A 15419-nucleotide genomic window follows, 5' to 3' on the forward strand; every position below is an offset into this window, starting at 1 on the left:
GTGCAATGGCTTTGAAGAGTAGCGCTGAGAGGAGGTGGGGTATGTGTGCCTCTTATCTTGCCATGTGATGCCTGTTAGTGAGGTCTCGATGGGTGCTGGTGTTACCCAGTAATGAAGACTGTATGTAAATGTGTGGGCCTGAATCTCGGTGCTGATTGATGAAACGAACAGACTTTTTCCAGCATTCGAGCAGGATTTGGGGGCTATGATGTCACTCTACTATGTATAAAATAAAGCATGACAGCTTTTGTTTTATGTTTTAATCATTTATTATTAACACTGAGTTATTTTGCTGATGCAACAACTGTATGAATGTAGTAGGTAACCCCTTTAATTTCTCCTACCATAATCTGGCCCTGCTACAGATTGGCCCTGAACTCTGGATGGAAAATGGATGGATGGACTATAATCTTCATCCGTGTATTACGAGAGGATTGGCCTTAAAAAATAATTTGATCATAGCCAGGTTCCATTTAAATATGAAGTGCTCCCCCCGAGTTTTTACTTCCTGAGGTAAAGCTTTTATATCAAAAGCCGGCCAACGTTGATTTAATCTCGATGTACTCAGGCCTCCATTCTCTTAGTATCGATACGGCGACGGGGCTCGAACGAGACACGCACAAACAAAGGCCCGATGCCTGACAAATGAAGCGCAGCAGCCCTTTCAAAAGAGCCGAACGCAAACGTGTTTAGCCGCTAATTAATTACATGAATTGCGCCCTGAGAGACAAGAAGTAAATATGGCCGTGCGCCGTGCCGGTTACCAGTTTCCACACAGATGCGATGCTAAGCTATCTTTAGCCGTGCATCAGTGAGTCAGGAGGAGAGAGTGAGTTAGGAGGACAGGAGGCGAGAGAATGAGTGCTGCAGGGGGAGTGTAAACATAAACAAAACACACACGGTGACAACATCAAGGCAAAGAGGCTCACAGTAGACTATGTCTCCTAAGGAGAGAGCTGACATCCTCACACAGACGAGAAGCAAAGAAAGCACATCCACGTATCTCATCAGGAGAGCGCTTTCAGCTCTAAACATGGGAATCTTTGAGATTTGCAGGGAGTGATTAGGTCAACTGCAGGTCGTTATTTGACGTAATGTCACTGGCATTATGTAAGCGGCAGGAAACGCAATGAATAAATCATACGCCCATCTGAGGTGCGTGAGGCACGTGCAAACCTATTTTCCTGGTTTTGACCAAAGAAAATGAAGAGATCTGGGAGAATAGTTCCAAATGCTACAGCATCCACAACAGAAAAGATGACAACGACAACAACAGAAACAGCGTACAAGCCAACAGCTTCACCAGATAATTAAATCTCTTCTCCGGGGAAAGACCTTAAAAGTGAGTGCACTAAAAATGTCATCACCTACACTGCACGGGATAACTTATGTTATTTGTACCGAGCAACTGTAAAGGAATTCAGCCTGGAAGGATATCTTTTTATTGATCCCTGTAGTGAAACTAATTCTCTATATTTAACCCATGTCCAAGTACTCGGAGCAGCGGACGGCCACTGACCAGAACCTTCTTTCCGTGAAGTTCAATTTTATCTGTGCGTAGGTAGGCTTGTTATGGAAGTCTAGATTGAATATCATGGGTAATTACAGTTGCTGCTACTACTTTTTTATCTCTGAGTTTATTGGGACGATAATACACTACCTTAGCCCCCACTCAGGTGTAAAGACCTGCCATTGACCCCATGTAACCTAGTAACTGGGGAAAAATGTGTATTGACAGTGGTTGTCAGAGGTTGCTAGAAAAATTAGTTGCAAAGTAGCATGCTGCACTGAAACCTCCTTGAGATTGCTTTGGTTGCTATAAGACTGCTGCAGTCACACATTGTTTGCATAAAAGTTGGCAACTTGTCTGCAGTAACTCTGCAACCACTTGAAAAGGAGTCGTTCACCTTCAAAATAAGAGTTGCACCTTTTGAAATTGGTTGGTTTCAGTGATGAGACAACTTTTTCAAGTTTCACTCCATCCACATGGTTACTTTGTGGCTGATTTAGTTTGCAAACACTCACTAACAGGGTGTTGGTGCAGCACCCTCTTTGCAACCGTTTTTTCACCTAGCAACAGCTAGCAAAGTCCAGCAACCACTTGCTAGCTAGTCAGGGAATATACACTTTCCCCTAGCAACAAGATGTTCCTGGCTCTATCCATACATGCTCATGTCTTAGTCCTGCTCTAACTTTTCCTTCAATTCAATTCAATACAATTTTATTTAACTGTACAGTATCAATTCACAACAACAGCCGTCTCAAGGCACTTTAGCCCAGCAATTACATTCTCCTCAATGAGCAAGCAGTTGGCGACAGTGGGAAAGAAAAACCCTCCTTTAACAGGAAGAAACCTCAAGCAGAACTAGACATCCATCTGCTGCGGCCAGTAAAGTGAGACAGGACAAAATAAATAAATATAAATACCTAATGATCCAGGTGGACAGGGCATCTTGGCTAACGTTCCCTGCTTCGTCCTCGGCCAGGACACGTCCATCATCACCAGTGGACTGCAGTACTCCACCCTAAGATTTGGTAGCTTAGCGGTGGCCGGGGCCGCGTTGACATCTTCTTGCTCCAAATCTTCCAAAACCGTCTGGTACGGTTCCACCACTGCCGATGTGGTTCGTGGCGACTGGACCACCAAAGGCGTCGTGGCGGGCACCTTGGTGGTGGTGGTCCTGGATGTCGTGGTTGTCGTGGTAACAGGAGGTCTGGTGGAGGTCCTCGTTGTTGTGGTCGTGGTATCCATGTACACCATTATCGAGGAGGACGTTTCTAGGAAACGACAAAGAGAAAGGGGACGACAAAGTGAGCCGATGAATTCAAATGTAAAAAAAAAATTTAAGAAACTTGAAAGCAAATAATTTTGCTTTTAATTTAATTTTTAATAATTTTTTTTACTCCGTCTGTGTCGCTGAGAGAAAATTTATTTTGGTGCAGGTAGAAAAAAAAAACAAGCCTGAGTGTATGCATGCGGGTTTATTCTTTCCTCCTTCTCCATGTGTCAGTTGAAAGAAAACAGTTCAAAGAGGATCAACTGGAACTGGCAGGTGTGACTTACACGGGTGTGCGTTTGGTCTAGTTCTAGACCCCCGTCGGCTAAGCTTACACACACTACACAAACTTCCAGCTGTGTAGTCTAAATGCGGCTGTTGACGAGGGCATATCTCTGCGAGTCAATACCCGGGTTTTGTAGCTCCGTGCTATTTCGAGGTCAGCCGGGACAAACTGAAATACCTGTTTCCTGCATGCGAGTCTTCCCTGCGGTTACACTCCAGGAGGTTTTTGCTAATGACGCTGTTTGCCTGAGCTGTTGGGGGACAAAGGCTATCATAACACCGGCGTGCACCGAGATGTGCTCGCACACCGGCTCGGTAATCCTCTTCCTCCTACTCAAAAGCACATACCGCTCTTTGACTCCCTGTCATCAATCACGCCATCTTCTCATCCATCCTGTCCCTTTTAGAAGCTTTCCCTTGGGCCCCTGATTGGAAAATAGAGGTCCCAAATTAATTTAGCTACAGGCTTTTTATGAATGCGTGGACTCGATTAAGCCAGAGAAGGTCAGAGGACACATGGGGAGGCCATGCTTCATAATGCATTTTCCAAAGCTTGGCTTTAGTCTACAAAAATATGCCCAATGGAATATTTTTACTCTATTTTAATAATATGTATAATCTGTATTATTCTTTATACAGTGCTATTTTTGCTACCCTGACATTTCTGTATGTCGTGATCCTATTACTGAAAGCGATTCGAAAGAAGAAAGCTTGCTGTAGACTCTTTAAACAAATGAGAGTGCTCTCCCTCTCTCTCTCACACACACCCACACAATTTGGACCTCAGCAAAAAGAAAAAAAATGCAATTTGTGACATTTGTCGTTTCCGACTAATGCAAAGATACAATCAAGATGACAGAAGTGACAAATGGTACTAATCTCTGTATGAAAGGAGAGCAAAACAAAATGTAATGAGGGTTGATTTTAGGTTGGCACACGTAATGGACGTCACGCGTCCCAGAGAGCTCAGATAACAGACACCCCCTCACTCCCTCCCATCCTCCTCGAAACGCAATTCCCTCTGATTCAATTTACAATCGGACAATTTCTCTGTATGGTAAATTTGGTAGGAGCAAAATAAGACAGCATAAATTAGCACCGCTGTTGGGGACGCAGAAGCCCCCGGAGGCTGTAATGACAACCGACTTCTATCAGCAGTCAATGCATTTAACGTTTAACAGCGTTCGACGACAGCCACGGTTGATTAAATAGTTTGCCGCCGCGGCGAGAGTTCCAGACTGATTGAGTATTTGTCTTCTCCCGCTAACAAAAGAGTTTGTTGTGTTTTCAAGATCTGCAGGTACCTTGGACACTCCTGTGGAGGTACTCCATCAGTAAAGCGGAACTATAACAAGAACCTCATTGAGCTGCAATGTGAACTAAAGGCACGCAGAGCCTATTTACTCCCGACTACCCGATAATGCAGCTTTTACAACTTCCAAATTTCTATCGCAGGCAGGAAAAAACAAAAACAACACAAATTAGCGCACGTAGCAGACAACAGTGGTAAGTGGGAAACACAAACATTTCAAACAGCAGGCTGTCACAGAAGTGGATATGGGTGCAAGCGCTTAAAATAAGCCCAGCACACACGCCAGCCCTCGTCAGCATCATAAACTGACACTGCCACCCGTCAACAGGGCTTTAAAGAAACCACACGAATGCTCAAATACTTATTTAGCATTTCCACCAGCCGACCAAGACATCCCCATTTAGATCCTACATCCCCTATTAACCGGCGTCATCAATCTGCTCCGCAGCAGCCTTCAGCTGCGATCATCGTGGAAATGGGACGAAGAAATATCTTCAAGGGCACCACCAGTCTATTTATTTCATTATTTATGAGATAACTCATTTACGCGTATTCATATCTGTATTTGAGAAGAAATGACCTCGTATACGATACGCCAAACCCTGGAAAAGGGGAAGCACAATCAATCTCAGGATAACTGAAATCAGCTGGAGGTGCTAAAACTGCGTGTTGTAAAAGAAAAACCATTAGAGCACCTGATGGGAATCTGATCATGGATATTCACAGCTCATATGGGGGTCAGCAAAGGTCACAGTGCGCCGGCGAAGATAAGCCGGTGGCTAAACAGGTGTGCTGAGGGGCCTGTTAGGATAAGGGGATGATTGTACTGGTCAGGAATGCTGATACTGAAGTGATTGTGACCGTGAGGGATTTTGCTGAGGGCGTGTTTTTTGCTTAGACACCTATAAATGCAGACTAATGTAAGCACACTACTGTAAACGGATAATGAGGTAATTCTTTGCTGAGTAAATATACAGAGGAGTACATTCTTCCTCGTATGACTCATGCTAGAATTAAAAAAAAAATGAATGTAATCAGCAATAAATTGATCCATTATTTGTTTTAGTGCACTCAAGAGGGCTAAAGCTCCTGTTGGTAATAGACTGTATATAAAAGACACACATAGCTAATGCTTTAAATCATTAGATGCTAGCGCCGAAACCCTGAAAAGCCTGTACAGTTCTCACATGAAAACAAAGTGGTATTAAGTATGTGATGGCAGGATTTAATTATGCTGTTCCATTCATCTAATTTTTCTGCTTATCTCATTCAGGGTCGCAGGTGTGCTGGAGGCTATCCAATGTTATGTTGGGCTCATGTTGCTTGGTAAGAACCAGACTGAATAGGCAATTGGGAAAAGGAATAGGAATATTCTGTACCACCTCCAAAAACGTGCATGCATACTAGACCCTGAACGATATAGGATTTTTCAGACGATACAGATATTTGGTGATATCGGATGATATTTTCATTATATATTATATTATATATTTCATTTTGCTCGTTTGTGTTGTTGTGTTTGCACATCTCTGTTGCTTGTGGGGCTCGCACACAAGAATTTCACTCGCATGTGCTGTGCCAGTGTGCCTGCACATGTGATGTGACAATAAAAGTGATTTGATTTGATTTGATTTATAATTTTTATTTCAGCCACACCAAATACAGATTTACCAAACAGTTGCTAGATGTGGTTATTTATTTACTGGTTACGTTCTCCCCAACTACTTAGATTAGCGGTCCCCCGGGCTGTTTGGTACCGGGCCGCGAAAGTTGATGCTCGGGTGTGAAATTTATGGTTTTCATGTTTTTTATCGGTTTTTATATCTTTATTTTTTTAATTGTTTTTATCGTTAATTCAGTTTCCCTGGGTCTTTTCCCATGTGTTATGCATAAATCTTCTTTTCTCTGGTACCGGTACTGGTTTTATTTTGTTATATTTATCCGCGACACCTTAAAGGCCGGTCCATGAAAATATTGTCGGACATAAACCGTTAAGTGGCGCAAAAAATGTTGGGGACTGCTGACTTAGATAATCAAGGTGTTGTGTTTGTCGCACTCCAAATACAAGTTGCCAACAGCAAAGTTGCAGTGCTGGCCTTTACAAATGCCTGAATAGCTAATGTTTGATCAGATTTAATAACATCAATCTGCCGATAAATCAGCTGGCCTCTAATGCATACATAGATTTGTAAGTAAAACACTACAGGAGTGTTAGCACTGATAGCAAAAGAGGTTCAAAGCTCATCAATAAATAACGACAACTAATTTAAAAGACTGCACGACTGTGAGATTCGGTCAGATTTCCCCTGTAAACTATTCTCTTTATACACAGCGTAAAAGGAGGTGATGTACTGACTTTCTTTCCAAGGTAAAGATTACCCCCCAAAATACAACCTCTCTATATTTTATGTTAGTAGCTTTTTGGTGTTACTTCTTATAGATGGTTCTGGCACACTCATCTCCCAGACTAATGTTATTCATTTCGGAGGACAGCTTGTTTTGAAAATGAGATTGTAGCTATTTGTCTGCTGTAAGTTGAATCTGTGAAAATCTTTCCGAGTAAGTAGCCGATGGGGTGAAATTCACGCTTTAAGCATAAAGGATGTTGTGCTGCACGACTCTGCTTAGACGCTAAACCCGCGTACACAAATGAAAATGGAGAAATGACAAATTTTATGTCGTGTGCAATAGCCTTCTGAATATTTTGTCAACAAACACTGCCAAAAAACTGAAAAACGCCAACTGCTTCTCGAAGTCAGAGGCCATAAGATCTCTTTAGTTTACTATTTCTTTTAGAATAGTGATGATAAAACTCATCGTGCCACCTCCCTGAATGCTGCCGGTGATACGACAGAGAAATATGACTGGAGGATATAACCATCACGGCATGAGGTTAATTTAAAGTCACTGGGAACCTCGTCTGGAATGTAATTCCATTCTTCCATTTGATCCCGTTGAGTCCACCGTCAAATTATTTTTCAGAATGTCCTGTCTACATACTGCATGTTAAATATGCCTGCACACACACACACACACACACACACACACACACACACACACACACACATATGAAAGAGAAGAAAGTGTCCTTGAGCAAACTTAAATATCTTTTCCATGCGATGAGCACAGGAGAAAAAAAGAGAAAAGCCAGCAGCAGCAGACAGCAGCCACAGTCTGCAGGCACTATCGCCTTGGAGACAACACAAGGACATTTTGTTTTGCTTTCGCCAGCTTCCCCATTCGATTCAAAGTGACAACAAGAGAGCGAGAGGGGGGGAAAACGATGCGAGCAGGTCTTTGGTATGCCCCGAGGAACTACTCTGTGACCTTACGGGACGATATGAAGGGCTTGTCACATTTTGGTTTGAGTCTCTTAATAAACTGGAGTAACTCTTTTATTACCCAGATATTTTATACAGCGATCTTTGTATGAAAAGATTCCACATTATAATGATGCGGAATACCGCAAAGATTCCTCGGGAATAAGGCCATAAGTATGTTCCAATGCCAGCAACCTCTCGATTCATGAAACAAAGCAGGCACTTCAGCGTCCTCTTCGACTTCAATAAAATGACATCAAACCTCAAAGTGATTCCTCTTCTGTATATTTAAGCTTCGATGTGTTCTCAAAGGCATTGCAAAGTTGATTAAAAAGAATAAGAGCTACGAGCTGCTCCTGCTTTCTAAGCTTGAGGGCTCCTGAACGTCCCGAATGTTCGTGCACCACCAGCCACCTTTTCATTCATAGGATAGTAGCGAACTTCTGTGGGCACTCTGACTTCTACTCTCACTGAAACGCAAGCTGCACTCATCATTTACACCTCGCTTCTGTTGCCCCCCCGCCCCACGCCGAACGTGTGAAGCCTGTTTCCACCACACATAGAGCTTTGTGCTTCATTTCAAAGCATTCATTTCTAACTAATTAGCCTCTCTTTCTGTATCCCAGGGCTCGTGGCTCCCACAATTAGATAAGCCCGCTCTACTTTGCTCCAGGAAAAAAACCTGCTATGCTATTATGAAATGGATCCGGTTCATGTGACGTGCCTTTCCGCACCGTGAGCAGACTTGCGTCTCGGAGAAACTTCTGCAGACTCGAGATCAAAAGAGCTGGAAAGGGCTTTTGGGGGTAAAAATGAAACGAGCATCAGCCAGTAGAGTGACACTTCCAGCCTCGCGCTGACCCCAATTACCTCCTAATTTTAGCATTTGAACCCTTATGCGTTACATCTTCAGCCGGGCTGTAGTAAATTTTGGACAGTCTATGTGTGATGTCACCCATTAACTTTCTTCAAGTTTGTTTAAAGCGTGTGAAATGAGATTTCTGTGAGCTGCTATATTTTTAGACTGAATCGTACGTGAAGCCAGAATCCACGATCAAGGTTGTTAGCAGGCCATAATGATACTTCTGTCATTTGGATGTTTGATCTGAGAGCGCTGCTTTCACGTTGTAAATTCGTCTGCGTCTTACTTTTTTTTTATGACATCAGCACTGTTTTGTAGAAATAGGAGGTATAAAGTAAAAGTGAGAAGATCTTTTTGAGCAAATTACAGTGTGGCTGTGATGTCCACCCAAGTTGGACATTGTTGGGTACCATGTTGAAGGCAAAGCTTTTGGATTCTTCAAGGAAATGAGGTAGTGTACACGACATTTTTAATCAGTTCCAATTAATCTGTTGAACAAAACAAGAAAAAAATGTTAACATTCCCGTGTGATATACTTGCAATTTAAAAGTCTGATTATTTGTTTCTCCTGTTTGAAGCAATGCATAAGACTGCAGTCTTGTTTGGGAAGCATGCATCAAGACAAACCAGAACATGGTGGCTCTTAACAGTTCATTAGCTTAACAGAGTAGCTAATAGTAGCTAATTGTAATTTGTGGAAAAAAGCGAGTTTTCTTGTCGTTGGTTGGTTTTATTGCACAAAGTAATGAGAACTGAAATCTACTGAGAATAACAAATGTGAGCTTGAGCATAATTTGGGTGAAAACCCATTTGGTGATTAACTATAATTAAAGTCTGACTAACTGTGACCACAGACTTGTGGGTGGTCAGACAGAGGACCATGGATACCTCACTGTGGCATAAGTGCATTCGTCTTTGAGCAAGATAGGTTAAAAATTTGCTATGTAGCTCGCTTAAACTGCAGAGCTTGCTAGTTAGCCCCTTGATTACTTGCAGAAGATTTAATATGATATGATTTTTTTTTGTCTAGGAAGCTTTAAAAAGTGCTTAAATTTAATTTTCCTTCAAGGAGAGAGTCACACCTGTTGCTTCCCCCCGTTAGCAGGGCTTACGCAAAGCTAGCAAGCTTCATCGTACAGAGCAAGGTGTCAATCCGGTTGTTCAGTGATGACGCGACGAATCCTACTTCCGGGTCTAAAGTAGTCTGCGTTTAATATGGCTTTTGTGTTGTTAACATGTTTAATGTTATGTATTTTCTTCTATTTGATCTCAAAAAGCTCCTAAAACAGTCAGTGATCACTGTTGACCTCCCTCGGCTTTTATTACCGCTAATCATTTATTTAAGCTCAGTTTGTAAAACCTTAGGATGTAACTACAGCCCAGCCCATGCAGCAGTATATGAATGACTAACCTCGTATTGTGGATGGATTATCTCAGTTGTTCTCCTGGCTGAAGTTTGGTCCTTTTACAGCATCCTGCCATGCGATTACATTTGTTCCTGACCACCGAGAACACTCACATTAACTTTTATCGAGTGGAAAAAAAGTTAGCTTGTTTATATTATGCTAACATAGCTGTGTCGCTAGCGGTCACGTAGCACATCATTATATACCAGCTAGCCCAACTTCAGTAACCCTACAAACGTCACTGCTGTTTAGTTTTCTGTCTTCATTTATGCTGGAAGTGATAACAGAGCTGTACGTTTTAATTTGTTTCCAAAACCCCACAGTCAGGACATGCTATATTGTATTTAGATAGAAGCTAGCGAGCTAACTCCCTGCTAACTTCTAACTCCGTTAAATGTCATAAATTCCGTTTTCATGGATGCCTGGATGTTAAACTCAATTGTTACACCTGGTAGAGCAGAACGCTGATCATTTTATTAAAGATGAAAGACTTTAGACAGTTTTTCAACTCTCAGTAATCCCATAGTGATCGTTTGATATATGGACCTGCAGCGGAGTTTAGACCCAGACACGGCTAGTGACGTCAGACTGAACAACCGGATATTTTCATCAACTCTAGACAAAAAAAACCAAACTTCTAATTTCAGACAAGTCCAACAAGTTTGAATCAGCTTTCTGCAGCTTCTCTGTAGAAATGGATATTGAACTAAATTGATAGTCATAAAAGTCAACATACATCAATGCTGCATGTCATGCTAGCAGGCTCAAAAGAAATAAACTTTATGACTCTTTAGCTTCACTTTAAGCACATTTAATTGATGTTTCTAAATGTAAGACAAAATGTTTAATGTAAAATGAAGAGATTACATCCCAATGTGGCTCTAACCTGATATAGCAAAGAGAACTGGCTTGTTCACTCATTCAGACAACAGCTAAGCGATCATAAATCAGAATCATAATGTAAAATTTTATCTTGGGACATTTTTTTTTCATCTATGCAGAGAAAAATAATAAAAGCAGTAGCATCTCTTTCATAACACAACATCAGTAGCCATTACTTTCACGGCTTTATTCACTCATTTCCCTAATGTTTATGTCATACAATCCCACTGAAATGCTACACGTCCTCATGAGTTGAGGGGAATGGGTTGAAAATAAAATGATGATAATTATGATGAAAGTCGTCCTGCCATTAAATGGAACCTTTTGAGACAAGCCTACAAATCCATCAGGGAGTGTAACTGGGGCTGTGGGTGCGGGGCTGCTGCTGCTGCTGCTGTGGGTGTTGGTGGGGAGGAGGTGCAGTAAATTATGCAGCCAGACATCCGGTAATGCTTCGATATCATCTGACATGATGAGAACCATAATGGATGGGAGCCATGCATTGTTTGGCAATTAATTTCTCATTCCCGAGCTCTCTTCCCAGGACTTGAGAGGGCATCGATGGAGGTCACATAGTGCTGGGAGAAGCGTATGCACCGGGCTGATATGTATGCACACATGGACACGGGCCCGGAGAGACACTCACTGTGTTTGAGGTAAATGACAGAAGAGATATGAGCTAAGTCTGCCTGCAAATGCGCTATCCTGAAGTACTGAAGGATGAATTAGCCACAGCTGTGCAGTAAACAAGCAGTGTTTTAGCCTAATGTGAACGTAGCTTTTGTGCATTTGCAAAACAGGATCTTCTGAATTTAATCTCTACATTTATATTTTCACATCTCGAAAAGGCGCTCAATTCGCCCTACCAGTGAAGCGTGGTAATAAGAAGTATGCAAATCTGTTCCAAGTCTACATGTCTACAGTATGAAAGACAAAGCTGTGATAGGGTTGCATTCAAACTCACAGTGTACAGAAACCCAATATTTAGCATCAAGCTACAAGGACGAATGCTGGAATGAGTTTTTATCCTTAGAGCCAAACCTTGAGTCTCTAGTGGCTAGTGACACAGCCAAACATCGTCAAACATATCAGGGAAGGCAGAAAGAGGAAAAAGTAAGGTGCGAGGACACGCGCAGAGGGAATTGCGAAATCACTAAAGGAAAAGCACGCTCCTCCAAGGTCCCACCGTTTGCCAAAGAAAAAGAAAAAGAGCAAAGCTTCTCAAAATACCGTCAACCAACAGCAGAAAGGGCCAAATGGATACGGCCAATCTGACACTGGTGATAAAGAGAGTTAAAGATGCTTTAGAAGCCTCCAATCAGATTTACTCTGTTGATTGGCCAAAATAAATCACTTTGAGCTTGTGGGCCACCGAGCTTACCAAGCCTGTTAAATTTACTGTGGCAATTTTGGGGGGCTCTAGAGAAACCAGCTTCCACACACATACTCACATAAAATCACACATGAGGAGTTATAAAAGACGAGATGTGGTGGAAAAGATCCCGGAACTAAAACACCCAAATGCATACACTACAAACAATGCGAGAAATCACAAATATTTGTCTTGAAAAGAACTTTGACTGTGACTTTATGTTTTTTTTTCCCATTTCTGCAAACGTCAGGAGAGATGGATTGGTTGTTGGCCTTAATTGAGGGATTGCCTGCCACCTCTCTCACTACACAGGTGATCTGTGTATGATTTCTGGATCAAGGCAGAGCCGCCAAGGCCAGTGATGGATGACCAGTCAGGAGGAGAGACGCATATGATATATATTAGGGTATCACAGAGAGGGTATGAGCACATGGCACATTGTAAACTACCTGAAACATGGGCATACCTGCTCAAAGGTCTCCCCTAATTCAGTCTCAGAAAAATGGGCACAGCAATTATATTTGCTAATATATCACAATTTGTTTTTAGCCCTGCTGTGAAACATCCAAAAACATCTCTTAAACAACGACAACGAGCTCGCTCTCTCAGTGCAAAAAAAATCTAAAGCTGCATTACTAACAGAAGGCCATTGTGTTGCGGCATTAAAGGGTTTGCTAGAAGAATTTGTGCATAAGTTTGTGTATGTGCAACATCAGGGTTGGGTGCACAGATTTGCGTACACGTGTTAGAAAAATCATTTTCGACTATAATCCTAAACCTTGCACTTTCCCTCGAAGAAAATTGCCCTCTGCGAGAGGTGCACCGGGCATGTGATAAGTGCCTCGCCTGCAAATAAGCATGTAGCCTACATTCCTAAGCCCCAACATCAAAAAGGGCTTCATTCAGCAAGCAAAAGGCTGCATTTTTATGGAACGGTAGCATTTGGTTTGAATTGCTCAGCATTATATTTCTCAAAGCATTGTAAGGATAAAAAAAAACTATGATGATATATGACAAATGCAGGGTGAATCTATATAATAGCTTGTCAAAAAAAAAGCAGAAAAAAGTGATGACAGTTATTCTAAGCCAAGCACATGAGCAGTGGAACAGAAAGGACAACAGTTTGTTGCCTTTAAAAGCACACTGAGTCACACTCACATTATCTGCAGCGACTTTGCTAGCCTGCATTTACTGCTTAGACAGTCTTAATCAATTTAGCATGTGTCAGGCTCTTCCAAATAGAGCCAAGATGGCCCGAACGTCCAAAACATTGGCTGTTTCGGCATGAAGGTCGGGGTGTCACGTCTGCTGACTCTCTCCAGGCCAGCAGGGCTGGCGTTGTGCCTGGGCCAGATGGCAACATGTGGCAGAATTACAAGATTGTCAGACAATGAATGTATCCATGACACCAACTGTGCCACATCAAATGCACCAATCATGAGTCGATGAAAACAGTCACTCACGCAGCGACACACGCAGACATGAGAGGGTGTTTGACTAAAACGGCAAGATGAATCAAAGACCACAGAGGCACTGCTGATTTCTGTAAAGTGTCATAATCAGGCATAATTAAAGCCATTCACAACAAACACACCATTATAATTAGGGGTGGGGGAAAAAATCGATACCGTGTAGTATCGTGATATTTTGTTTGCTAATAATGTATCGATACAGGGACAGCAGAAATCGATATTTTGTTACAAAAAAGGTTTTTGTGCTCTGACTTCAGAGCATGTTGATCCTTTTTCTGAGCAAGAATCCTGACATTCCTTCACTGTCCAAATGTGTTTAACTTATTTTTGGCAGCAATAAACATGACAGTTTACTTATTTTAATTTAAGACGTTTTATTTTAATTATGTTTAAAACTTTTTTATTTAATGTAAAATTATTTTTTGTTTTAATTTACTTTCAAATTCTTCAGTTGCTGAATGGGCTGCATAGTTTTCATAAATTGCATAGTTCAGAATAGCTATAATTGTACCAGATGGTTGCATTCAATTAAGTTGGACTAGACTGTAATACAAACCGTTCAGTTTGTCAACAATAAAACTGACTTAAATGAGAGAAAGACTGAGTGTGAGACTTTGATATTAGATAAAATGAATATTGATAAAGTTTACCTTTCTGTACAGAATCTGAATATCGCAAAATATTTAAAAAAATTGCAATAATATCGTATCGTGCGTTAAGTATTGTGAAAATATCGTATCGTGGGATGTATGGTGATTCCCACCTCTAATTATAATGTTTAATCAATGATGTGAGGCTAAACATAGAAATCTCTCAGAGTCTTGGTGTTACGCCGGCATAAAAAGGCTGTGGAAGCAGCTTGGAATATTAACTTATGGATGGTATGTTACTGCTACAGACAGCAGCAGCAGGTGAGAGAGGCTGAGGCAAATTTTCTCATGTGGCTGCCCTTGCCTTTCCTGTCCTGTGGAGTTAATGCAGCGAGCGCCTCATGCTCACTGTGGCAGACAGCACAGAGGTTAGTCTGGTAAAGTCGAGGCCTGGAGAAAGTCCTTTCCACAGCTAAGTTTGTCAGGAAAAAAGCTTTATAGTTTTGTAACTGATACCGTCATTGTGGAGATAACTTCATTGGAAGCGAGCTACGCAAAAATATTCATCGCTAAGATCAAGACACATACTGCAAAAGGAAATCACGTGCTTCCATGTTTAGGCTTACATAAGTGTATTTAAGAACATATAAAAAGAAAAAAAGGTTAAAAAAAATAGTATTGTGAACAGCTGTATATATTTCAAGATGGCAGCATAAGGGAAGATCAGACAATTTTGAGAGGGATCAACAATCAACAGACAATTTTGAGAGGGATATTTAGCTAGCTAGCTAGCTTCTCAATTAGCTAGCTAGCTAGTTTGCTAGCAGGGGCACTATTTTTAAAGCTTTTGAGGTTATATACATGTCTCATTGTTTTAAACTGTTGTAATGACTTAAGAATTTAGTATTACAATCAGAGGCAGGGTATCATTTGTCAAGAGGGGTCCTTTTATTGTTTGTTGTTTTTTCCCGGCACGGTAGTAAATCATGAACTAGAGGGATCTTATATATTCTGAAAGCTGTTAGAATATTTATTACATCAATGTAATGTTTATAGAATAATTATGAACTATTAATTACGACTAGAAGATTCCAAAACTTAATCATAACCACAGTTTACAAGAACATTTCAATGTGTTTTT

General features: G+C 41.4%; 1 protein-coding gene across 9 annotated transcripts in view; it reads right to left on the reverse strand.

The window, feature by feature from the left end:
* LOC146715020 (adhesion G protein-coupled receptor L3) overlaps nt 1-15419 on the reverse strand; it is a 270499-nt gene that overhangs the window by 89866 nt on the left and 165214 nt on the right. For all 9 annotated transcript variants that reach the window (XM_085451382.1, XM_085451387.1, XM_085451384.1 and 6 more), the window contains one exon: nt 2428-2778. In XM_085451382.1, coding sequence (XP_085307508.1) covers nt 2428-2778 — 351 coding nt within the window. The remainder of the gene's footprint in view (nt 1-2427; nt 2779-15419) is intronic.

This window comes from Copadichromis virginalis, linkage group LG3 (assembly GCF_057382275.1).
Source record: "Copadichromis virginalis isolate Kocher_CV1m ecotype Utaka linkage group LG3, C_Virginalis_male_GT1.1, whole genome shotgun sequence".
Taxonomy (NCBI): domain Eukaryota; kingdom Metazoa; phylum Chordata; class Actinopteri; order Cichliformes; family Cichlidae; genus Copadichromis; species Copadichromis virginalis.